Source organism: Paraphaeosphaeria sporulosa (genome assembly GCF_001642045.1).
Source record: "Paraphaeosphaeria sporulosa strain AP3s5-JAC2a unplaced genomic scaffold CC84scaffold_3, whole genome shotgun sequence".
Lineage (NCBI taxonomy): Eukaryota > Fungi > Ascomycota > Dothideomycetes > Pleosporales > Didymosphaeriaceae > Paraphaeosphaeria > Paraphaeosphaeria sporulosa.
The window spans coordinates 1,806,806-1,829,325 of record NW_017253362.1 but is presented as its reverse complement, the minus strand read 5'-3'; the positions used below and the strand labels follow the sequence as shown (position 1 = coordinate 1,829,325).

General features: G+C 55.4%; 9 protein-coding genes across 9 annotated transcripts; 6 read left to right on the top strand and 3 right to left on the bottom strand.

Moving 5' to 3' along the window:
- Positions 1 to 16: 16 nt before the first annotated feature.
- CC84DRAFT_1115046 (glycoside hydrolase) lies at positions 17 to 3,541 on the top strand. Its single transcript, XM_018175418.1, has 5 exons — positions 17 to 185; positions 259 to 265; positions 318 to 429; positions 487 to 3,002; positions 3,055 to 3,541. Exons 1-5 carry the CDS (start codon positions 136 to 138, stop codon positions 3,166 to 3,168), a joined length of 2,799 nt encoding a protein of 932 aa, XP_018038871.1. The 5' UTR covers positions 17 to 135; the 3' UTR covers positions 3,169 to 3,541.
- Positions 3,542 to 4,030: 489 nt separating this feature from the next.
- On the top strand, positions 4,031 to 6,091 carry CC84DRAFT_580617 (acid phosphatase). The gene is made up of 2 exons (XM_018186753.1): positions 4,031 to 4,554; positions 4,607 to 6,091. The coding sequence occupies exons 1-2, from the start codon at positions 4,406 to 4,408 to the stop codon at positions 6,057 to 6,059; spliced, it is 1,602 nt and encodes a 533-aa protein (XP_018038870.1). The 5' UTR covers positions 4,031 to 4,405; the 3' UTR covers positions 6,060 to 6,091.
- On the bottom strand, positions 6,092 to 6,898 carry CC84DRAFT_580608 (uncharacterized protein). Its single transcript, XM_018186752.1, has one exon. It carries the CDS (start codon positions 6,664 to 6,666, stop codon positions 6,124 to 6,126), a length of 543 nt encoding a protein of 180 aa, XP_018038869.1. The 5' UTR covers positions 6,667 to 6,898; the 3' UTR covers positions 6,092 to 6,123.
- Positions 6,899 to 7,493: 595 nt separating this feature from the next.
- On the top strand, positions 7,494 to 7,984 carry CC84DRAFT_1162443 (uncharacterized protein). Its single transcript, XM_018177997.1, has one exon. The coding sequence runs from the start codon at positions 7,566 to 7,568 to the stop codon at positions 7,827 to 7,829; it is 264 nt and encodes an 87-aa protein (XP_018038868.1). The 5' UTR covers positions 7,494 to 7,565; the 3' UTR covers positions 7,830 to 7,984.
- A 550-nt stretch (positions 7,985 to 8,534) lies between these two features.
- CC84DRAFT_1141271 (actin-like ATPase domain-containing protein) lies at positions 8,535 to 11,068 on the bottom strand. Its single transcript, XM_018176318.1, has 3 exons — positions 9,926 to 11,068; positions 9,759 to 9,873; positions 8,535 to 9,705 (listed from the first exon to the last, which is right to left on the bottom strand). The coding sequence occupies exons 1-3, from the start codon at positions 10,621 to 10,623 to the stop codon at positions 8,851 to 8,853; spliced, it is 1,668 nt and encodes a 555-aa protein (XP_018038867.1). The 5' UTR covers positions 10,624 to 11,068; the 3' UTR covers positions 8,535 to 8,850.
- A 542-nt stretch (positions 11,069 to 11,610) lies between these two features.
- Positions 11,611 to 13,724, bottom strand: CC84DRAFT_1203856 (MFS general substrate transporter). The gene is made up of 3 exons (XM_018181858.1): positions 13,020 to 13,724; positions 12,303 to 12,964; positions 11,611 to 12,253 (listed from the first exon to the last, which is right to left on the bottom strand). The coding sequence occupies exons 1-3, from the start codon at positions 13,590 to 13,592 to the stop codon at positions 11,941 to 11,943; spliced, it is 1,548 nt and encodes a 515-aa protein (XP_018038866.1). The 5' UTR covers positions 13,593 to 13,724; the 3' UTR covers positions 11,611 to 11,940.
- Positions 13,725 to 14,610: 886 nt separating this feature from the next.
- CC84DRAFT_580563 (glucosamine-6-phosphate isomerase) lies at positions 14,611 to 16,247 on the top strand. Its single transcript, XM_018186751.1, has 6 exons — positions 14,611 to 14,807; positions 14,860 to 14,921; positions 14,977 to 15,125; positions 15,224 to 15,595; positions 15,643 to 15,816; positions 15,868 to 16,247. Coding segments are annotated over exons 1-6 (1,050 nt in total). The 5' UTR covers positions 14,611 to 14,805; the 3' UTR covers positions 16,159 to 16,247.
- A 496-nt stretch (positions 16,248 to 16,743) lies between these two features.
- Positions 16,744 to 18,492, top strand: CC84DRAFT_1194664 (uncharacterized protein; the record flags this gene model as incomplete). The annotated part of the gene is made up of 2 exons (XM_018181358.1): positions 16,744 to 17,158; positions 17,208 to 18,492. The coding sequence occupies exons 1-2, from the start codon at positions 16,839 to 16,841 to the stop codon at positions 18,490 to 18,492; spliced, it is 1,605 nt and encodes a 534-aa protein (XP_018038864.1). The 5' UTR covers positions 16,744 to 16,838.
- Positions 18,493 to 20,716: 2,224 nt separating this feature from the next.
- CC84DRAFT_1239704 (cytochrome P450) lies at positions 20,717 to 22,340 on the top strand (the record flags this gene model as incomplete). Its single annotated transcript, XM_018183985.1, has 3 exons — positions 20,717 to 20,779; positions 20,828 to 21,946; positions 21,996 to 22,340. The coding sequence occupies 3 exons, from the start codon at positions 20,717 to 20,719 to the stop codon at positions 22,338 to 22,340; spliced, it is 1,527 nt and encodes a 508-aa protein (XP_018038863.1).
- Between the last annotated feature and the right edge of the window lie 180 nt (positions 22,341 to 22,520).

The window sequence follows — 22,520 nt, the reverse complement described above, 5'->3', positions numbered from 1 at the left end:
GTAACCGTTGCGCTCACGCCTCTTCCCCATCTTCCATTGTTAACCTTCCGCTGCAAGTCACGTTCGCGCCTCGCTCCGACCACTACAGATCCGGTCTGCGTTCTGACGCCTACGCGACGGCCTTTGTTCGTCATCATGGCGGCCAAGCCCGAGAAGCTGGATCCCGTATGGGATGATCTCGATAGGTGCGCTCACGCTGCTTTGCTACCCCGGATTTTCTCCAATGGCAGACTAGTCGCTAACCGGCCCGCGATGCAGGACCATGGTGTGCATGTCAACTCAGCGGCAGTGGTGCGAGCTAACATCGCGTCGCAAAGGGCCAACTGTTTATGATGGGCTTCGATGGCACCTCCATCACGCCGCACATTAAGACGCTTATCGAGAAGCATCACTTGGGTTCTATCCTGCTGACGGCCAAGAACCTCAAATGTACGAGACAGTGTTTCATCTGGCAACTGGGGCTCCCGGTTCGCTAATCATGTATAGCCGCCGAAGAGACCACCAAGCTGTGCTACGAGCTTCAGAAAATTGCCCACGATGCAGGCCACCCAGTACCGCTCGCAATCGGTATTGACCAAGAGAACGGTGGTGTCAACAGTCTATATGACGAAATATATGTCCGTCAGTACCCCAGCAGCATGGGTATGGCAGCAGCGGGCTCAATCGAGCTCGCTTATGAAGTCGCAAAGGCGACCGCGCAAGAGATATCCGCCTGTGGCATCAATTGGATATTCGGCCCGTGTTTGGATGTACTCACCAATGCTCGAAACCAGCCTCTGGGGGTCAGAACAGCTGGTGACGACCCCCAGGAAGTATCCGCGTATGGCGTGGCTTTCATGAAAGGCTACAAGGATGCTGGCATCGTCACTTTAGGCAAGCATTTTCCGTCCTACGGTAACCTCGAATTCCTTGGTTCAACCTTGGACGTCCCAATCATCACCGAGTCGTTGGAGCAACTGAGTCTGAGTGCGTTGATCCCATTTCGGGAAGCTATCCAGCAGGGTCTCGACTCTATGATGGTCGGCGGCTGCGCCATGTCTTCCGCAGGTCTCAATGCCATGCATGCTTGCTTGTCTGAACAGGTTGTCGACGACCTACTTCGCAAACAGATGAACTTCGACGGTGTGGTGGTGTCCGAGTGTCTCGAGATGGATGCACTCAGCCATAACATTGGCGTAGGTGGTGGCACTGTCATGGCTGTTAACGCTGGTTGCGACATTGTCCTGCTCTGTCGTTCATTCTCGTTTCAGCAAGAAGCACTCAAAGGTCTTAAAACAGGCATTGAAAACGCAATGATCTCTAAAGCGAGGATATACCACTCTCTGCGCCGAGTCCTGAACATGAAATCGAAATGCACATCCTGGGAGAAAGCACTGAACCCACCCGGTATCAGCTTCCTTGAAAGTCTTCAACCATCACATACTTCATTGTCTACGAGGGCGTACAACGGGTCCATCTCCGTAGTGCGAGACAAGAACCGCCTTCTGCCACTGTCCAACATCCTTGAGAACGAGGAAGAGCTGTTGCTCCTGACCCCTCTAGTCAAGCCTCTGGCTGCCTCTGCTGCCTCGCGCCAGCTTTCAGAGTCTGCGAACACGAATTCACCAGAACCTGCTGCTTGGGCACAGAGCTCCTCTGTGATGAGCGGAGAAAGAGTTTTCCGAGAACTAGGAAGATCTCTAGCAAGACAGCGGAATGGACGTGTTCTGCATACGTCGTATACATCCAATGGAGTGCGACCGGTCCATGAGAACCTGATCAATCGTGCAAGCGCCATCGTGATCATCACTGCAGACGCGAATCGAAACCTTTACCAAAACGGGTTCACAAAGCATGTTTCTATGATCTGCAACATGCAGTATACTACGGGCGGCGAAAAGCGTGAGAAGCCATTGATTGTCGTCGCTGTCAGTTCGCCCTATGACTTTGCCATGGACTCCTCAATCGGGACATATATATGTACCTACGACTTCACCGAAACTGCGTTGAACTCCCTCGTCAAAGTACTTTACGGAGAGATTTCACCCACCGGAAACCTGCCTGGCACCATCAGCAAAAGCCAGAAACTGCATTCCTCAAGACAACACTGGCTCGTCGAGATTTACAATGAGGAAAGAGACGCGAATGCTCTCGACAACCTGATTACCGCAGTCATGGATGGTACACCGCCGAATCAGCGGTCAGAACTTTCGAGTGCGACGTCGAACTCATTCATTCTACACGACAAAGAGGTAGAGGAGACGCACTTTGTCGTTCGTAATAGCAGTACGAACGCGCTCTACGGCTTTTGCTCAACGTACTTCTTCAAGTCGACAGGTACTGGTGTCATAGGTGCTCTGTTTGTTGACCCCGGACGCAGAAAGCTGTCAATTGGGCATTCACTTCACAACAGAGCGATCCGCACGTTGCTACAAAGAGACGGAATCAGACGATTCCAGCTTGGGTCGCGATTGCCGAGCATCTTTCTTGGAATCCCCACAGGCCACACTACGGAGCGCAAACGCCTTCGCTCCTGGTTTGCCAACCTTGGATGGAATGCTGCGCTGTCTCGATCGGTTTGCAATATGGTTGCACGCAATCTGCAGGCATGGTCTCCTCCAGAGGGCATGGCAAAGAGTCTGGCCAGTGCAGGTGCACAGTTTGACATTGTTTACGGGTGGGATTATGCAAGCCCCATCCTGGATCACATCAAGACTAGTAATCGTCAAGGACTAGCCGAAGTGTACAAAATCGCTCTCTCGGATCCTTCGGCGTGTGGGATCCTTCGCGCGAAGCGGCCGGAGGACGGCGCTCTTGTTGGTACCGTGGTGCTCTACGACCACCGCTCGGCCTTGTATGATTTCATACCACCCCTGAAAGACCTCAAAGAAGCTGCAGGAGGCATATCGTCACCCGTCATCTCGCCTGGTGTGGGCGAGTACTCGACGTTGCTGCAAGGGCTGGTTCTACTTGGGATGCGGCAGATCAAGAAGTTGGGCGGAAACGCATGTTTGCTTGACTACGTGGGTAACCTTCTGGGCTACACAAGTGCGTGTATAAGCTGACTCATGACAGATGGACGGCGATGGGAATTTTGACGGCTTCTCGGCGATGGGATTTGAAGTACTGCACAACTTTGAGGAGGTGAGCTGCGACGCTGCGACGTGGACGATGATACCTCCTTCTTAACGATGGCGTACGACGTACTTAAGATGGTCGATTTGTGCAGCACGAACTCTCAAGGAAGATGATGTGCTATGTAGGGATGAACAGATGTTTTGGATACCCTGGCAGGCGTTCGGAATCAATGTACGATAGCGCGTCTCACAACGGTAATAGGTCGCGGAGACTTGGCAGGGTTGCCGAGCATTTTGCTAGAGCATGTCCGTTTTCTGTGCAAGCTCGTGGGTTTCTGAAGGATCCGGCGAGGCTGCAATGGGATAGAGGTGGCTGTCCTGGGGTAATGTCACTGGCTGTCAGCAGCGTGCTGACGGCTGTCGATACGAGAGAAATGCCCCGACAAGACCCGTTCGAGCTAGCTGCGCAAGGAGCATGTGCAGTGCAAGCGTCTATAGTGTGCCGAAGGATAATCATGCCGCCTCTACCACAAGGCGCGTGCCGTGCGCTGCGGGCAGCAGACGTGGGAACAGAGACGGGGTCGCGGGAGCGGGCGGGGCTTGTTTAGACAGACAAGAGGGAGGGTGGAAAGCGCGCCGATGGCGGAACCTTATAGCGCGGGTGGCTGCGCGGGTGGGGGATCATCTCCAACGGTGGCTTTCTTCTCGAAGCATGGCGGAAGGCGCAAGCTCCAGCTCCAGCTCCAGCTCCGGCTCCGTCTCAGGGACTGGCGCAACGCATGCCACAACAGGGGCGCCTGACGGGGCACCGCTGGGCAAGCAGGCAGTCTTGCGGGAGCGAGGAGCGTGAGCAGAGACGCGCAGGCTGGGGTCGCCCGCCCTTCTCCACCTGTCGCCCGTTTGGCGATTTAGCCAGGCCCCGCCGTGCTAGAGGGCGAAACGCATGTGATCTATTCGGGCCCTACGCCGCCCGTCGCACAGCTTCACGGCGATGGGACCAGCAGCAGACGTGGGCATTGCTGCGTGCTCGTCGCTGTGAGCCGCTGCCTATCGCATCGTCGCCCGGGCTGTCGAGGTATCACGGGCTTACTCAGGACTGAGCTGCCCAGGTGCATAGGTCCGCCCTCGCCAACCCCAGCCTTCAGCATCCTCCTCGCATCCAGCACGCTCGCCGCTCGCCGCTCGCCGCACGCCGCACGCCGCAGCAGCAGCACTGCCAGCAGCAACATCGCCCGCACCCGCCCCGGCTGTGACTGTTTGTGCCCGCCCGCACTGGCAGCCCCGGAGTCCCATGCGCAAGCGCGCCGCCCACGCACTGCCATCGCCCGGGCTCCGCCAGACGAGCAGCCATGGAGGGCTTCGACACTATAACCATGAGCTATCTAGCTGCCCCAATGCCACTCCAGAATGTAACGGGGCCCGACCAGCTGCAGGCGCCCATGCTGCCCATGGACGCCTTTGACCAGCGCTCTAATTACGACGCCGAGACCTTCGCCGGGTGAGCTCCACGCCGCCATGAACCTCTCTCTGCTGACCTTCCTCCGCAGCAGCGAGGACCAGTTCGCACAGCACCACATCCACGCGCCCCCACGCCTGCAGCGCTTCCCCAGCGCCTACGACGACCCCTTCACCGATGTCCTCAGCACCTACGAGCAGCCGCTGCAGCCCGACGCCAATGGCCTGCCCGAGAGCCCCAGCATCGACCGCGACAACAAGCTGCTCAGCTTCTCCCTGCCCAGCGTGCCGTACACCCTGCTCAACTATGTCGCCCAGCGCGTCTCCATCTCCATGTCCGCCCAGCTGCACGGCATGTTCTTCCTCGCCGAGTCGCCCTGGGCCTCGGCCGGCGACGTCGCGGCCGCCCCGACGGAGCTGACCTGCTACCGCCGCAACCTCTTCCAGATCACAGGCACCGTCACGCTACCCAGAAGTCTCCAGTTCCTCCTGACCGACCAAGGCGACCAATTGCCCATCATCGGCCAGGAACTCACCATATCTGCGACCGAGTCACTCGAGGGAAACCCCGTCAAGATCATATCGGTGCCCTGGAAAACGCCCGCCACCACTGCGACCGTGGCCGAGGACAAGACGGAGAAGGAGCCGCCGTCCTTTCCTCTCGATCTCAACAGCGGCCAAGACATGGACTCGGACTACGTAAATTTCCCCATCAGCTGGAAGAGGCTGCAGTTTAGAATTGCCACTGCCAACAACGGCCGCCGGAAGGAGCTGCAGCAGCATTTCGTCGTGCGGCTCAAGGTCGTGGCCATCCTCTCCAACGGCGCCAAGGTGCCCGTCTGCGAAGTGCATTCAGGAGCTATTATTGTGCGCGGACGCAGCCCGAGGAACTTCCAGTCCCGCAAAGATATGCCAATCAGTGGAACAGGCGGCTCCATGCGCAAGGCTCACGCTTCACAACAACCAAACAGAACACCAACAGGTGATACCCAGCAATCCAATCACAGCAATAACAACAACGTCCAGACCACGCCTGGCACGACCAAGGCGATGGACTCGCTCCAGCTCCCGTTCGACTTTAACCCGAATGACCCCATTCTGTCGCCCGAGTTCAGCATGGACTGGAAAGTGCCTGCCGCCCCGATGACGGCTATCCCGCCGGATCCAACGCCCCCTCCGATTACGCCTTATGCGCGGTCAACTCCAGATCTTTCTCGGGGCGGTACACAGGCCCAACACGCTGTCATGGCACCAGTGTCCCTATCCTTGACCGATGACGAGCCGAAGAAATCAGCCTCCCCGGCCGAGCACCCAAGGAAGCGAGGCACTCCCGCGCGACCGCCCTCCTTCTCTGTTGGGCTCATCAACAGCCCTGACGAAAGTGCAGATTTGCTGTACGAGTACTTTCCCCTCGGCCTGGACGACTGGATGCCGCCTGTGGATGCTGTCTACCGGCCGCATGTAGTGCATCACACCAATCTCCCGCCCGATCCAAAGGCGCTTGCGGTGAAGAGCAAGTCCAAACGCTACTTTTCCGATGCCTGGTGACGCGATTTCATAGCTCGATACCCTGTGCTTCGGCGTTTTCTCTTGTGGACGATTTCTAAATGATTTATGACCGTGTTGTACTCCTGTACGAACTTGTTACGGACGCTCGAAATACCAGTGGCAGCGTTGGGTGTGCAGACTCAACCGACAGGTTTGAGTTTAGGACAATATCGCCCGGGTAATGCCAGAAAGATTGCGGGTCCTGGTCCAGCGCTCTCTTGAATTCAAGGGCGTTTGGCGTAAGAAGTCTTCGATGGGTCACCTGTGAGGGATTCGAATGATAGACACGACCTGATCGCAAGCTTTGGCTCGTTGGACAATCGGGTTGTGCTCTTCCCGTGGCTGCACTATTGCTCCGCTCCGGGCCTGGAGATTGCAGCATGTACAACAAGAAAAGCTGGCAGACTGTCTGCCATGGCAGCCATGCGGGTTCGCGATCCTTTATGATCCACGAGATTCTGCTGCCGTATGCCTCAAAAGAGCCGCGTCGGCAGCATGAAGACAAGGTGGAGACTGAATGTAGAAGGCTGAAAGAGTGCACGCCAAAGGGTAAAAGAAGGATACATGTACGCTTGGGGCTCGAGGGGATTGCGTCTGCAAACAGCATTATATCCCAGTCTTAATTATGACTACGTATTGTTTTACATGTACGTGACAGCGTCTCGTCTCGCTTTCGGTATTGCATGCGGTGCATTGTCTGTTCGCTGGCAATAATGCCACCTCCGTCTCCGCCCATAAGCAGCCCACACGGAACTACGGCGAATCACTGCGGCGAGCCTGCGTGCGTGCACCCCGTTGCGACGTCCGAGCCTTACCACCTTCTGTCGTTATGGCATGACATGACAGCTCACCGCGCCGCAAGCTCGCCAGTCAACGGATGCGATGATGGCACAGTCCAGTCCAGTGCACAGTGGACCACGTGAAAAACGACATCAAACTCGCATGGCAGATTCCGCGCAGAGTACATAGAAGCAATAGCATGCATGGAATGCACCTCGGACTCGACGTCTCATGTATAAACAGCGCACCTGCCTCTCCCAGCACATCCAGATAATCTTCTACACATCACAATCATCGCTTGCAATACCGCACGATGCCGGCGTCCCGCCGCCTGGGTCTGAGCACACCGAGTAGGAGGAGGGTGGATTGCGAGTGGAGCAGGTGGCCACCTTGGGTTGCATCGCGGGGGTCCATCATAGGACGGTCACGCAGTGTAGTGTTTACAGAGGCGAGGCGAGGGCGCGCGGTGGTTACCGCGATGGGGCTAGGCTGGAAGGGGAGCGTGCCGAGGCTGGCCGGAGGCAGGCGTGGAAACTGGATGGTGGTCGATATCAACGTTTGCCGTCCAAGTCGCAGTGAGAGCGGAGTGGGACACTCGTCCACGATGCGATGGCGGGTCCTCTCGGCGCCATTGCAGAAGGGAAACGCTAGGTAGCGCCTACGTGAGCGCCAGCAAGCGTGGTAGCATAACGCCCATCCGTCTCCGCTCTGCAACCACAGACGGACATGCGTCTCGCCTGGTGCGCAGGCGTCGGCGCAGGCGTAGGTCTTCACCAGCCGACGAGCGCGAGCGAGTGGATAGGGGGCCATCTGGTGGAGTGGGTCCCGCGAAAACTTGAGGAAACTGTATCATCGTGGTCGTACTGCATGCACTACCGTCTCAAGACGTTTCCGGGGCCCAGCGATGTTTCTGCTCGGCATGGTAGTCTCCTTTGGGACAGGGCGGGTGTGGGTGGAGTGATTACATACGTGTCGATGATGTCGTTGTAGTATCGTCATCCAGCTACGTGATGACATTGGGTTGCTTCGGGCAGCGCTTGACAAGCAGCGCGCATGCAATTCATGGGGACGCACCTGGAGAGGACGACCTCTGCCCCCGATTCGACTTCGTGGCAACAGCAATAACAGCGCCATGCAACAATGCCATTGTCTCGTCTCGTGTGCCTCCCTCCACTCGGTAGAACCCCGATGTCTCACCCACTGCGACGCCGCTGGTCCAGCGTGGCACCTGTCACCGGCGTACGTGCTACCTCTCGCTCGGTCGCCGTGTGCTCCAGTCCAGCGTTCGACGCGGTGAAAAGGAAGGTGACAGGCGAGTAGGCGAGTGAGTACTCATCAGATGCCAACCGAGTACGAGACGAGGCGAGACTCAGCTATGCTATGGTATCATATTGGATCTAGCGCTGGACTGGACGCTGCGATACTACCGTGCGGTATCTGGTTTGCGGGAGAATGTGTGGGTGGATGAGATGCGCGGGATGCTAAGATTAGAAGCAAGGAACGGACGGATGTTGCGTGTGTGATTGAGAGATCTCGAGATGCGGACCAGATCGATCTAGGGATGTGCAGTGGGTAGGAACGTTCCGGAGTCACCTCTGGTCACGTCTTGAAGACTGAACTGATGGTTACTCGTGTGCACGTCGTCACTGTTCGGGTTTTCAACAAAGCGCAGAAGAGAGCAAGTGGGAGTGTAATAATATCAATGCCTTTTGCTATAGTCCCAGGCAGAAGCCTGGTTGGCATCCAAACGCCGTAGGGAACTCGCCCGTATGCATTCCTCGCGCTCATATGCCCCCAAGATGCGCCGCATCCATGTGTCCCGATCGTCGTCTCGTTCGTCAAGATGCAGAAACAGTAGTAAAAAGATAAAAGTGATGCAACAAAACGGAAACCGTGCTCTATACAATCAGTCCTCTGTTGCATCGCGCCCAAAAAAAAATTCCATGCCATGTATATACAGCTTAACATTGCTTCGCGGGGTATCAAGCGGCACTTGCAACAACAAACACATCTACTCTTCGAGACAGCACACTGCAACTGCAGCACCGAAGATGGCAGACTCAACGGCGATCTCGAGGGAAATCGACTTGGGCTCCGCGCCAGAGGCGGTAGTCAGCTCATCCAGGTGTGACTGGCAAAGCTCGCGGAACGAGGGGTACTTCTCGATGATGGATCCATTGCATCCAATCGCCATCTTCCCTGCAGTCGCTGGCGTGAGGCCCTCGGACGTTGTGCGCAGGTTCCATAGCGAGTGGATTCCAGCCGCTAAGAAGGCAGCTGCGCGATGAGCAACAAGCTGGGAGACTTGTCGGACGAAGTGGATGTCATTGTAAGTGGGTGGCCTGCTGAGCGGGTGTTTTGTCTGGAACAGGGAAATGCCGTTGCTAAGGTTCTTCGAGGTGTCCATTTCGAGAGCTGCAATGGTGCCCGCATCGAGCGAGTACGCTTCGTTGAGTTTGTCTGGCATTTCTCCTCCAAACAGTCCTGCTGTGCGTACTGCCTCTGAGACGATCAGTCGAACCAGTTCTCCAAGGTAGCGGCCACTGATCATGTGCTCGAAAGGCTGGAAGTCCGGGCGGACGTGGGCGTCGTTGAGCTGCTCGTCCCACCGTGTCATTGGGAATACGGTTTTGCCGCCGAACATGCTGAGTTCGGTATTGACAAGAACGTGAGTAGCTTCGTCCCGCCATTTCTGGGGGTATCCTTTATATTTGGTAGAAGCTAGGGTCGAAGTAGGGAGATGTACGGCAATGTTGAAGCCTGTGCCAAGAATAACAGCAAAGCGTGTCGCCGGATCTTCGTAGGCACGTGATAACAAAGTTGCTGCCGAGTCGTTCACAATGGAGTCTAGTCGCACTGGCAAATTCTGGAGCGGCGTCAGTGTCAAGTTGAAAGGGACCAAGTCAACGGTCCGCTCACCCTCTTTCTACAAGGGGCCATGATCAGCTCGCTCAGGTCTTGGCCGAGGGTGCCCTCTGTCGCACGGAAGCCCTTGCCCATGGCAAGCAGGTTACCAGAGCGAGTGGACGTTTGCCTGGCGACAGGTCAGTTGAGGAATATCCGCGAGCAATAGCAGAGGCACATACTCAACTGGGAAGGACCAAGCTAGACCCATGGGGAAGGTGCTGGTGCCATTGATCTTTTTCAGCTGGGGATCCGAGATGGCCGTCTCGATCTTCTCGGCCATCCATTCGAAGAATTGGGTACCGCGGAGGTATCGAGCCGAGTTATCGATTTTGTAGCTCTTCATGTTGACGATGCGCATGCTCTTAGCGGCGGGCTGGCGGCCGTTTAGCTCCACAACAGCAACACGGAACGTCGACCCTCCGACATCGAGAGCCAGGTAGGTGCCCTGCTCGAGGCCGGTGGGCAGCTTGTGGTTGTAGGAAGGCAGCATGCAAATGTCGCTGGCCTGGAGCTTTGGCGCAAACTGGTCATGCAGCCTCCCGGACATGTGCAGCAGCTGTGCAGTGTCCAGGGGAGCCTCGAGTAGGCGCTGGATCTCGCGCAACAGATCGTCGAGCGTGCGCTCGTAGGTTCGCACGGCATCGCGGGTGCGCTTCCGCGAAGGCAGCGAGGGCAGCACCGAGTGGATGAGCGAGGGCAGCATGGCGAGGCGTTCCAGAGCCGCGAGTAGGCTCTGCCAGAAGTCAAACATGGGCTTCTTATACCAGCAGACGGTGGGCTGGCGGGCGAGAGGATTGCTGGCGTCGAGGGCGCAGTCGTCTTCGAGGAGGGTCATACGGCGGCTTTTGAAGCGTTTCAGCAGGTGGTGGGAGGGCATGGGCTGGGGTGGCAGATGGATATTGCTGTGTGGTGACAGCGGGGCCAGGTGGTGCTGAGGGTTGATTGCAGGCGTATATCAGACTCGCAGGTGGTCCTGAGAGGCCGGGCGGTCAGGACAACGCTACGTCGCAAACTCCAGGCGGGCCGGTGGCATCCAGCGAGCGATGTCGCAAACGGCTCTTAAGCATGGTTGTACGGCTTATGGCATAATAGGGAGAGGGTTGTATCCGCTAGAGGCACACTTGGGAAAATCCTCCGGCGAGCAGACTCGCGGCAGAGCAGGAGTCCTTACAGCGGGGCTTCAGGGCGGGCAGGCAGGGCACGCCGGGCAGCAGCGCCGTGGGCGCGAGTGGGTGGGACGGCCAGGCACGCAGCACAGCACCGCACGCAGCGTAGCGAGAACGAGTTGGAGCAAGCCAGTGCCTGTGCAGGGCGCTGCGTGATGGCGAATTGCTGTCGTGGGCATGTTTCGCGGCGGGAATGCTACGGTTACTCCAGCCTAGCCGCGTTGAGCCACCACCCAGCGTCCCACGGCCAATGCTAGCGCCCGCCCATCAGCCAGATTGGCGATCGCTGCCGGGGCTGTTGCAGGCCGCCTCGCCCGGCATAGAGCCCGCCCTCTGCACCCAGTATTGACCGACGCGGGCGGCAATAACGACCAGCGCCACCCGTCCACCACGCCAAGCCACAGCACATCCGTCCCACGGCGCCCTGCGTGCGGAGAAGCATCGACTGAAACACGGCCCTCCGGTGTAACCAGCCAAGCTGCCCCCACCTGCGCGGAGAATGCTTGTCTCTTCGCCAATCTAGGCGCTGAGACGCTGTACGGAGATTGGAGAACGAGCGTGCGGTCGACTGCCTGCGCGTCTTCCTGGAATGCCATGGTGTCCATGGCGGCGTGCAGTCAGCTGGACCGCCAACAGTGCGTGCTCGCGGCCTCTGGTGGACAATGGAACATCAATTTGCAGGCCATGCGCACGGAAGCGTGCTTAATGCGAGCAGTCGAGCATCCGCATTTCGCTAGAGGCCCTGGAAAGACCATTACCAAAATAGCACCACACCTTCACCTTCAACAGAACCACGAGCAAGGCAATCAGGAAGCATCGATGCGGCCAAACGATCGAGAACAGTGCCAACGCCGGCGAATGCCTTGATTGAAAGCAAGGGATATCGTGCAGAGACCTCATGCAAGCGCCGCTCGCGACCGTGCAGGCAAATATAGCTCTGCCCAATCATGTACAAGAATGCCCAAGGAAAGTGGTATCAACAGCCTGCCTACTCATCATTATAAACAAGTTCGCAAATCAGCCCCTCTTTAGGCCTTCTCCGTAACCACCTCGCCTGCCGGCACCACGTGCGCCTTGGCAGCGACCTCGTCGATCGTCTCGTCGGTGAACTTGATGTCCTTCTCCAAGGAAACAGTGTCCTCGACCTTCCACAGAATGACCGGGAGGGCAACCAGCAGACTACCTGCGAGGAGGCCCCAGTTGGAGGCGAACATGTTCATGTAGGAAATCTTCCTGTCATCCAACGCCCACGTGATGGCTCCACCGGCGGATTGGATGCCCTTGTAAAAACCAGCAAAGTTGGCGAGCTTGCGTCCGTTGTTGGTCAGCGCACCCATGAACCTGTTGAGCGTTAGTCCGAATCTCTTGAAATCGCAGTGTCTGCACGTACCAGTAAACGCACGTCTGCCATGCAGCGTCGGAAAATCCGTAGAACATGTACAAGACGAAGGGGCCTCCGAAGCCAGGGTCGGTCCAGTCCTTCTTGTCGTTGAGCAGCACTGGGTCGACACCGTTTACGCCAGTACCGGGTACGAGAGCCTCGGCCCATTCGCGGGTGTAGGTGGTCTGGAACTTGTAGCCGCAGCCCCAAACGATCATGATTAGGACGAACAAAGAAGCCCACGCAATCTTGGCACGCATTGTGCGGCGCACGCCCTTGAAGTCAAGCGCAAACCCGAAGACGTAGGCACCAACGATTTGCATAGAGTAGTAGACCACGCCGTTGAGAGCTCGAGTACGCGTGTTGAAGTAGGCGCCGTTGATCTCGGTGAAATGGTAGGCGTAGAACCAGTTGGAGGACAAGAACATGGGGAACAGAGCCAAAATGTAGGGATCAGTGAAGAACGTTTCCCAGAGACCCATGATTTCCGAGGACCAGGAAGGGTGCTTCATGACGATGACCTTGGAGCCATCGCTGCGAATGACGTCCTTGGCGTCAACGAGGGTCCACGAAAGGGCAGCACCGATGAGCGTGAGAATCAAGAAACCGACGTAAGTACCATCGCTGACAGTCTTTGCTGCTGTGGTGTTGATGCTCTGGCCGAGCGGGATCTGCAGGACGCGTGTTAGCTACAATACAACTACCGACACTCGTCGGGAAACTTACCAAGCTACCAATAACTGCACCCAGATTGAAGATCATCCAGAACCACGAGATGTACCGTCCCTTGGAGTCCTCTGGGGGGTACGACATCATAATGGCACCCTGGGCGCACCAGAGAAGACCTGCGCACACGCCGAGGAGGGCGCCAGCGAAAGTGGTGAAGCCGAGATTGTGGGTGTGATTGTAGCACAAAAATGAGGCTACGTAGACGGAGTAGCCAATGCCACCAAAGGACAAAGCAGTGCGGATGCCGAGCTTGTTGGTGAAGGTGCCGGCGAAGAAGCCCACGACGGAGAAGGTCGAGTACAGGGCCGTGTTGGCGTGGTTGTTGGCGGTTGCGTCCATTTGGCCACCGCCGCCCATTCCGTTGATGGCGTTGAACATGCCCGGGCACATGAAGCACACAAAGGACACGATGAGCAGCTGCACGGGCGGCGAGGCATACCAAGGAAACCTGCCGAGAATCTTCTTGTACTTCCACGAGTTGGGCAGCTCGAGCACGCCGTGAGGCTCTGTGACCGAGGCCTCCGGAGAGGAGACCTCGTGTGAGGCCTTCTTGGGATCCACGTCGGCCATTGTGTCGCAAGTTGAGCACAGGTGGAGGAAGGCGCAGAAGGGCGCGAAGCGAGAGCGTGGAGGAGAAGACGGGGACACTCTCTGCAGTTATGTGTGGGGTGGACGATCAGCTCGCGATTGCGCGCAGAAGTGAACCGTGAAAGGAGGATGTGGGTCGGCGGACGGGTATTTTAAGTAGGCCATGTCAGCCAGGGCAAGGGTCCAGGAGCGTCTTCCTTCACCACTCCTCCTCTCTCCACCCGCGCTAGCTCGCATGTGGAGACGGACGCGCAGTAGTGTGCACTGTGCGCATATGTACACCGCACACGCGACACCTAGAAGCCGTATCTGATAACGCTGCCATGGGCGCGGCGGATGCTGCCCATTCGCATCGTTTCACGCCGCCCGCCGTGCTGCTGCTCCCGACAGCCACTCAGAGGCCCAGCTCCCGCTGCCTGCACCGCGCCATCGAACCACGTCCGGGTGCGCCTGCACGGCGGCGCGTTCGTCGTCGTCCATCGCAGGCATCCCGGGCGGGGCGGGAGGCGTCGAATGGCCTTAGCCCGCGCCCATGCTTGCATGCTCACCCCAGGCCGGCGATCCATGGGCCTTTCTGGAAACGAGCGTAGTCTAGCGCCACTTGCAACGGTAAACCGACCCTCCTGATAGGAACAATGTAACCTTCAACCACAGCTCCCCGCATTGATGCTTAATCTGAACGCCTGACCACCGACCCCAGGCCCACGATATCGCTATGCCTGCTGGGGCTGCTGTCGCCGGCCCCGTCTGCCCATGGAGCTCTGCTCGTGCTGATAAGCGTGGAGCCTGTGAGAGCAACCTCATGGCGGCGTAGCATGGCAGCACAGCGCTGGCGTCGTCGCGCGACGGGCTCGCTGGCGCCTTGTGCTACCACCCTCACCTACCACCGCATTGTGTCCATCGCCGTCGTGCCGCGACGAGCCGGTAATTGATGCGTTTCGTGCGCTGCTGCGACGGCGTTGTCCCACTGCGCTCTTTCATTCGCCCCGGCCCACCTAACAAAGAAGACCACAGTGGACCCTGACTCCGAGAACGAGCATGCTACCCGCCCCGCCCATGACGTTGACGTGAACGTGGGAGCCGAACAGAGTGATGATAAGTTCTGCCTGCCCGTTCTCTGCCCGTCCTTTGACGCCTTGACCCTCTGAGTGACTTGCTCTGGACACAGCATATACACAGTACATACTCTCTAACCATGTATGCATGCTCGCTTGCCCTTCGGCTCTTGCACTTAGGCTGACCACTGCAGGCGCCTGATAATCAGAGACGATCCAGGCACCGCCTCCAAGTACATTGCCGACTACATTATTGGTGCATGCTTCCGATCCTTGCACTCCACAAAGCTTCTGCTAACGCCGCCCTCCAGAGCGCATCAAGACGTTCAACCCCAGTCAGGAGCGACCCTTTGTGCTGGGTCTGCCCACGGGAAGCAGCCCTGTCTTGATATATCAATACCTCGTGCAGCGCCACAAAGCCGGCGAGATATCGTTCCGCAATGTGGTCACTTTCAATATGGTGAGTCTTGGTCGCGCGCAGCCCCATCACCCTTGCATGCGGCTGTATGTGCGGCGGTGCCACGCCGCTCCCATGTTTCAATGGCTGATCAGCTGCAGGACGAGTACGTCGGGATTCCACGAGAACACCCGGAAAGCTACCACAGCTTCATGTACAAGCACTTCTTCTCGCACGTAGACGTCCGGCCCGAGAACATTAACATTCTCAACGGCAATGCTCCGGATCTGGAAGCCGAATGTCACGCATACGAGGAAAAGATCGCCAACGCAGGAGGTATCGAGCTGTTCCTGGGCGGTATTGGACCCGATGGGCACGTTGCCTTCAACGAACCTGGCTCCAGTCTCAAGTCTCGGACGCGTGTGAAGACTCTTGCCTATGACACTATCCTTGCGAATTCGAGGTTCTTCGGGAACGATCTGGATCAAGTCCCCAGGATGGCACTGACGGTTGGGGTCCGAACAGTTTTGGATGTAAGCGCTTTTGTCCAATGACATGCGAGCGACTCTGACGCGTGCAGGCTCGTGAAGTAGTGATTATCATCACTGGGGCGCACAAGGCTTTGGCTTTGCAGAAATGCATCGAGGAAGGCATCAACCACATGTGGACGCTCTCGAGCCTCCAGCTACACCCCCATCCAATGATCGTCACTGATGAGGATGCCACCCTGGAACTCAAAGTCAAGACTGTCAGGGTAAGATCAAACATTCGATGCCTTCAGCCACACTCGCTGACCGTTGATCAGTACTTCAAGAGTATCGAAAAGGTCGCAACTGAGCAAGGTTTCCGGCAGATGCTTCCCAGAATCAAGAAGCGCGACTCTGTTCATGAAACAGATGGCCTTCTACCTGCGCCCCAGCCCCAGCGCAACGGGCTGACGCTTGCCGTGCCGCCTCAAGATATTTCCCGCTCAGCTAGTCCTGCACTGGAACCCATGAGCGCACGAATCTCCGACAGCGAGGCAAGCGCGTTGCGGGCCGTCGATCTCAATAGCGAGCTGCAGTTTGCCCCGATGAGCGCTCGTGTCGCGGGTTGAGATAAGCATCGAAGGATTGCCTAGGATTGCCGGAGTCCGGACACTCGTTTTGTTTCGTTTCGAATTGATCATTTGTTTTGCCTATAGTCCTGGACACAATCGTTTGCGACGAGCAAATTGAGGTTCTGCTTTCAGGGCACGATTAGTAGTCTGCTTGACACGGTAGAGTAGAGTAGGATGCATCAACTGCGCGACTTTGATTTAGAATCTTGCGCTGGTCGCAGTTGTATAGACGATTGGTTCGTTAGATACCCTGTACTACTGGAACATGTATTGTATAATGTTTATTCGTTCTTCCGTTCATATCGTGTGTTTTTTGTGTGTTCGTACCGTATGTTTGAGTCGTTGAATGCTAATGGAAGTGTGAATGTTGACGACGGATCCAGCATGCCGTTGGCTAGAGTCGAAGGGCAAATTTGAAGCTTGATGATGATTTCGACAGCTTGCTATAGACAGAGGGAATGCACGATCCCCAGCCTCGCGAGGCGCTGAAGGAGAAGGGCTGGCGCACGTGCATGTCATATTCCCGACTCCACATGTCGAAGGTCGAGCCGAGGCACGTCATTTCCCCAGCTTCATGGGAGCCCTGCCCAAGCCCGTCTTGTCGGAAACAACAACAACAACACGTCGCGACAGCATGCGAAGCCCCTCATCGAGAGCGCGCATACAGTACATCCAGCATGTCGTCTTCCAGCACATCTTCCTCCTCCGGTAGGCCCGAATCGAAGGAGGAGGTCAATCCGATCGTGCGCAACGCGCTGCGGTACTCGCTCAGTCCGCGGGAATATCAGCTTCTTCACCAATACCTTCTTTCTCGCGCCCCCGCCGTCCGGAAGCGCACGCTGGCCCCCAAAAAATACGACGTCATTGCGAAGGGAGGCGACGACTACAATGCTGCTGCGATCCGTGCGAGTCTGCGGCTCGCCGTGGTGGCTTTCTCGGGCCTCAAGGCGTGGGATCTTGTGAGGACCAAGCTTTTGGCCCGGGGTGCACCAAAAAGGTGAATTGAAGCATGCCACGCAGTGCGCCGGGATACTGACACTGCCTAGTCCACAGCGCCCGCTGCCCGTGTACAAGTCGCCCAACGTCCGCTTGACGTGCTCGCTTTCCCTCATGTTGCTATTTCACCGCCTTCTGCGTCGCTTCTTCATCCGTCTACGCGAGAGTCTCCTCAAACAGGAAGCGAAGCCATTCAGACGGCGAAATCCGCGCATAGCACGCTCATTGACCTCCCGACTCGCGCCCGCTATCGGTTCCAGTCTGGCAGGCTTCTTTCTCGCAGTGTACCCCGGCGATCAATTGCGGATAACCATCGCCATCTACATCTTCACCAGGGCACTCGAGTTCAGCTACAACCGGCTGGAAGAGCTGGGCTATTTCCGCAACAGGCCTGCGTGGTTTGGCTCATGGATGCTTATGCCCGTAGCCTGTGGACAACTGCTGCACGCCTTCGTCTTTGACCGCGACTGCTTCCCCGCCACCTACGGGAAATTCATTCTGGACAACTCCCCAGAGTATATCCAGGCAAGACCCTCGGGATACCCCAAGCACCTCAAATGGCCGAGCACCTTTGACATTGTCGACAACCTGGCCCAGATATCCAAAAATTCATGGCCTTCCTTCGTGTCGCCCATCATGTTTCCCAACTCCGACACCCTACCTCGGAGCCTCACAGCCATATCACCAATCACATCCCCCGCGCACCCAGCCATCAAGCACCTCTCCTGCGCGCTCCTCCACCCCAACGACCCCTCCTGCCTGCGCACCTATCTCTCCTACTGGATCCAGGCCTTCCCCAAAGTCGCCCGCTTCTTCACCATCATCTTCACCGCGCTCAGTGTTACACGCTACAAATCCTTCCTCAATTCTCCCATCTCTGCCGTCAACGCCCTCGCAAAGTCCATCCTCCGCATGTCGCTCTTCATCTGCGGCGCCATCGGCACGTCCTGGGGCTCCATCTGCCTCTTCCAGAACCTTTTCCCGCGCAACCTGCTTCCCACGCAGCGCTGGTTCTTCGGCGGCTTTCTCGGCGGCATGTGGGCGTTTCTGGAGCGCAAGAACGGTCGCGGGAACTTCTTATACTCGGCGCGCATGTCGATTGATTCGCTGTGGAAGGTGGGTGTCAAGAGGGGGTGGTGGCGCGGCATCAAGAACGGGGATGTACTGCTGTTTGTGCTCAGTCTGGCGACGGTCAATGTGCTGTACGAACTTTCGCCCAAGTCGGTGAGCAGCGGGGTGGCGAGGAAAGGGTTGGGTGTCATGAGGGGCGAGGGGTGGGTGGATAGGGCGGTGTTGCCGAGGGAGGGTAAGGCAGGGGTGGAAGATGAGGAGTAGGGCTGGTTTGTATATGTGAGATAAGTGCAGTGGTGTTGTACGTTTGAGGAACCGTGTAATGAGAGACGAAGGACATGACGTATGAAAGATGGTCGCTGTTGTAATTTAATAATACTTTGTATATGCTCCTTTGCTTGGACTGATCATCGCCTCTGAGTGATAAAGTTGGGATGCAACGTCAACGCTTTCAATCCAGAATGCGGCCAGACTGGCGCTGTGCATATGCTCCATAATCCTTGTCTACAAACTTGCGACGCTTTTCATGGGTTTGCTATTCAGTGGCTGCCCCGGTTTGCTTGTTACTCTAAAGGCCCCCACCCCGTGGATCCTGTTAACAGTTTGAAACCATTTGAATGCTCTCTTTGGCCACACTAGTTTTAATGACGTCTATCAGAGAAGCGACTGTTAGCTCGCAACTGTGGGAATATATAATCATAACTCGGTCACTAGGTCAAAAACCATGACAGTATTGTGATACTTCCACGTTTGGGTTTGGCAATGGGACAAAGTATGTGACTTGCACGTACAATCGACATTATATGTGCTGGATACTATATGAACCAGGAATGCCACCGTCGTTTGAAAAGGTACGGAATCGACTGCCCTCTTCGCTTCCATGCCATGTTCGTAGATCATACGCTAGTCCAGAATTCATGTCTCGAGCCATGTCGCTAGAACACAAAAAAACCTTGAACGATCATTCGCAATGTCCATTGTGAGAGACGATAAGGACTCTTTCAATCAACCGCAATTGCCTCTCTAGGAAGACGAAAACACAGGTTTGCGCTTGGAGGAGCGAATTACGGGTATGATTTAAATCCTCGTTGCGGTCGTTGGTTGAAGCTTCCTAACCAAGCAAAGTCTCAGAACCGCATTTTGGTATTAAAACTCGAATGTGGTGCAGAGCCCTTGTGTATCGTCCAATGCCAATATCCGTCTCTCGTGTACGTTTTCAGTGTATTATGAGATATATAACATTATCGACAAATGTATACTTACTAGTATCTCGGTTGTTTTGACTGCTTCAAGGTACAGGAAGCATTGCTCAGTTTTCCGGAATAACTTATCGAGGTACAAACGACATACAATTTACCATAAAGGACAACTGAAGGGTAGCATGTTGCTTGCTGTTTTGAGATTTGATGCATCTCAAGTTGCACTGGGTATTGCCTAACACATTCTTGTCTTTTGACGCTGAGACAACTACCGGACGCAAAATAAAGTAATTCCACTTTGCGTATCCATAATTGCGTACAGTACAAACCATTTCGCAGCTATTACGCTCTGTTTGGGCATATTAGTGAGCAACGATTAATACTCCTGATGCTGTCAATTCTCTTATCCGAACTACCTAAGACGTCTTGCTCTTGTAAAAGCTTTACAAGCATAGTTTGCCATTCGTGAACGCTCTCGCCGTGAAAGTAGGTCATCTCCGTGAAACCCTTTGTCATTCACAACGAACATCATTATCGCCATTGTGTCGCTGTTGCAAGATGTCCATATTGCAATTTCTTCTTCCTGGTAATCATTGCGACTGCTTCAAAGAGGTGTACGGCTAAGACCATGCTTCCATGGAAACCTAGGCAATATCTAGAAGTGTATGCATCTCTTGGTTCATTGTAACTATCAGAGCGCTGAGCATTGCTATCTGAACGGTACATGGGGTTGAATACAACAATATTGAGCTGGAATGTTTTATGGGCTTCGTAAATAGAAGTCCATTTGTATATACGCCCGGTGAATTGCTGTTATTGCATACAGTGTACCCGCGCGAGTCCGCAATACCCTTTCTAGTATAACGAAATGGTGATATCTGTCAGAACAGGCACCTTCCTTTCTAGTGTCAATGCGGAGCTTCATTTGCCGCTATGACCCGTCGCACCAAGGCGCCAAGTGGCGCTGATGCTCTCGGCGCCAGTAGCAACGAGGAAGTGACTATCCACGGGCATGAATAATCACTAACTGAAGTGGCTATCTCCTAGTACAACATGCGAAGGGATTCGGAGCCCCAGATATATATGCAAATAAATCCAGATTCAATATCGACGATACACCCAAACGTGATTGGCGTCAAGTAACGTGACCTAGGCTTACGCGGGGTTGCATAACCAGGCAGTAGGCGATAAGTGCCCAATGTAAATATGAGACACTACGAACTTATTCCTCTGGTTTTGGATCTCCTTAATGTCCACGTAAAGGAACGACGATATTGATAGAGCACACTATGATCGTACCTTTGCTTGAGTTGCTGGGACCTATCCCTCTTCTTGCAGTCTCATCAACCTTGGTCAGTAAGCGATGGCAAGTGCGACCCCATCATGCTGAAAAGATCTAGGTGTGGGCTTCAACAGTCATTTACAGCCTGTACATCCATCCCCTGAGCAAGATTCCTGGACCGAAACTATGGGCTATCAGCCGCATTCCTTTTGCGCGATCATTTATTGCGGGAACAGCCGTGCAGGACATAGAAAAACTTCATCGCAGATACGGTCCTGTTGTCCGCACCCAGCCAAACGCGGTGAGCTTTGCTCATCCAGATGCTTGGCAAGACATACAGGGAGCACGCTCCAGTAGCGGGGGAAAACCGTATCTGAAAGACCCTACGTGGTGGAAATCGATGTCTTCTGCTTCTCGGTCTATTGCGACGGCGATTGAACATGACACACATGCTCGCATTCGCAAGACCCTGACACCGGCTTTCACACTTCGTGCATTGAAGCAGCAGGAGCCATTGCTCCAGACAGGCGTAGCTCTCTTGATACAGAGGCTTCAAGAGAGGGTTCTGAAAGCGGATGGCACGGGCGACTCATTCGATATCATCCCGTGGTTCAACTTCACTGCTTTTGATATCTTTGGCGACATTGCGTTCGGCGAGACATTCGACTGCCTCCAAACATCCAATTATCATCCTTTCGTCGCTTTGATCTGTGAAAGTATCAAGTCACACTCAATGGTCCTGGGTATACGACTTTTCCCTAAGCTGGAATATGTATTCAAGAAGTGGGTCTTCCCTCATATGATGAATGAGAACCAAAAGAAGTATGGCACAGCGGTCATCGATAGGGTCAATCGCCGCATGCAATGGGAGGTTGCTCGCCCAGACATCATGAGCTATGTTATTGCTGGGAACGAAAAGGGTGCAATGACGCCCGGTGAAGTGCAGGCCACATTCCAAACCTTGACGTTGGCAGGAAGTGAGACGACAGCTACCACTTTGTCAGGAGTCATGACACAATTGCTGACTCACCCTGAGGCATACGGAAAACTAGTTGGTGAGGTAAGAGGGGAACTGAAGAAAGAAGGAGATATCACCTTGGACGCTCTCAAGAACCTACCGTACTTAAACGCTTGTTTGAACGAAGCTATGCGACTATGCACCGCGACACCATTCACTCTCCCGCGAGTAGTTCCAAAGGACGGAGATATGGCTTGTGGAACATGGATTGCCGGTAAAGTAAGTGTCCCTAGCTCACTTTGCATTCGTGATACCTGACAAGCCTCAGACGAGTGTGTTCATCCTTCCATGGGCAGTAAATCGCGACCCAAACTTGTGGCACGATGCCATATCGTTCCACCCCGAACGATGGCTTCCAGGTGCCATGGACGGGAACTCTCCGTTTGTCAACGATCGCCGCGATGCGCTTCATCCGTTCGGTGAAGGGCCAAGGAAATGTATCGGAATGCATCTAGCATGGGCAGAAATTCGACTGATCTTAGCACGAATGCTGTGGTCTTTTGACTTTGAGCTAGTCAAGAAGACAGTCGAATGGGAGCAGCAGAGGGTTTACGTGTTGATCGAGAGAGGTCCTTTGATTGTCAAGTTGAAGGAACGAAGCGATACAAAATAAGCGAGTTTGGGTTTCGAAGATTGTTTGTCCCAATCCTGGGACCATATAGCGGCTCGATCATGTGGTGAATTTCCATAAGAGAGCGAAGAACTGCTTGCAAGTTTCAAGAGGCAGAATCATAACCCGATTATTTGGGGACCAAATTTATTTAGCTAGAGAGAAGAGGCCGAGGTCGCGATT

What these genes read in the sequence shown, in the direction of transcription:
- CC84DRAFT_1141271 (XM_018176318.1), bottom strand. Translation starts at nt 10,623, where the DNA reads ATGCCCTCCCACCACCTGCTGAAACGCTTCAAAAGCCGCCGTATGACC. An exon ending in GCTTGGTCCTTCCCAGTTGA is followed by an intron (nt 9,874 to 9,925) that starts GTATGTGCCTCT and finishes ACCTGTCGCCAG; the next exon opens with GCAAACGTCCACTCGCTCTG. An exon ending in TGGCCCCTTGTAGAAAGAGG is followed by an intron (nt 9,706 to 9,758) that starts GTGAGCGGACCG and finishes ACGCCGCTCCAG; the next exon opens with AATTTGCCAGTGCGACTAGA.
- CC84DRAFT_1203856 (XM_018181858.1), bottom strand. Translation starts at nt 13,592, where the DNA reads ATGGCCGACGTGGATCCCAAGAAGGCCTCACACGAGGTCTCCTCTCCG. An exon ending in GTGCAGTTATTGGTAGCTTG is followed by an intron (nt 12,965 to 13,019) that starts GTAAGTTTCCCG and finishes CGCGTCCTGCAG; the next exon opens with ATCCCGCTCGGCCAGAGCAT. An exon ending in TGGCAGACGTGCGTTTACTG is followed by an intron (nt 12,254 to 12,302) that starts GTACGTGCAGAC and finishes AACGCTCAACAG; the next exon opens with GTTCATGGGTGCGCTGACCA.
- CC84DRAFT_1162443 (XM_018177997.1), top strand. Translation starts at nt 7,566, where the DNA reads ATGCGTCTCGCCTGGTGCGCAGGCGTCGGCGCAGGCGTAGGTCTTCAC.
- CC84DRAFT_580563 (XM_018186751.1), top strand. An exon ending in CATTGCCGACTACATTATTG is followed by an intron (nt 14,922 to 14,976) that starts GTGCATGCTTCC and finishes GCCGCCCTCCAG; the next exon opens with AGCGCATCAAGACGTTCAAC. An exon ending in ATGTGGTCACTTTCAATATG is followed by an intron (nt 15,126 to 15,223) that starts GTGAGTCTTGGT and finishes GATCAGCTGCAG; the next exon opens with GACGAGTACGTCGGGATTCC.
- CC84DRAFT_580617 (XM_018186753.1), top strand. Translation starts at nt 4,406, where the DNA reads ATGGAGGGCTTCGACACTATAACCATGAGCTATCTAGCTGCCCCAATG. An exon ending in GACGCCGAGACCTTCGCCGG is followed by an intron (nt 4,555 to 4,606) that starts GTGAGCTCCACG and finishes CCTCCGCAGCAG; the next exon opens with CGAGGACCAGTTCGCACAGC.
- CC84DRAFT_1115046 (XM_018175418.1), top strand. Translation starts at nt 136, where the DNA reads ATGGCGGCCAAGCCCGAGAAGCTGGATCCCGTATGGGATGATCTCGAT. An exon ending in GACGGCCAAGAACCTCAAAT is followed by an intron (nt 430 to 486) that starts GTACGAGACAGT and finishes AATCATGTATAG; the next exon opens with CCGCCGAAGAGACCACCAAG. An exon ending in ACGCATGTTTGCTTGACTAC is followed by an intron (nt 3,003 to 3,054) that starts GTGGGTAACCTT and finishes GACTCATGACAG; the next exon opens with ATGGACGGCGATGGGAATTT.
- CC84DRAFT_580608 (XM_018186752.1), bottom strand. Translation starts at nt 6,666, where the DNA reads ATGCTGTTTGCAGACGCAATCCCCTCGAGCCCCAAGCGTACATGTATC.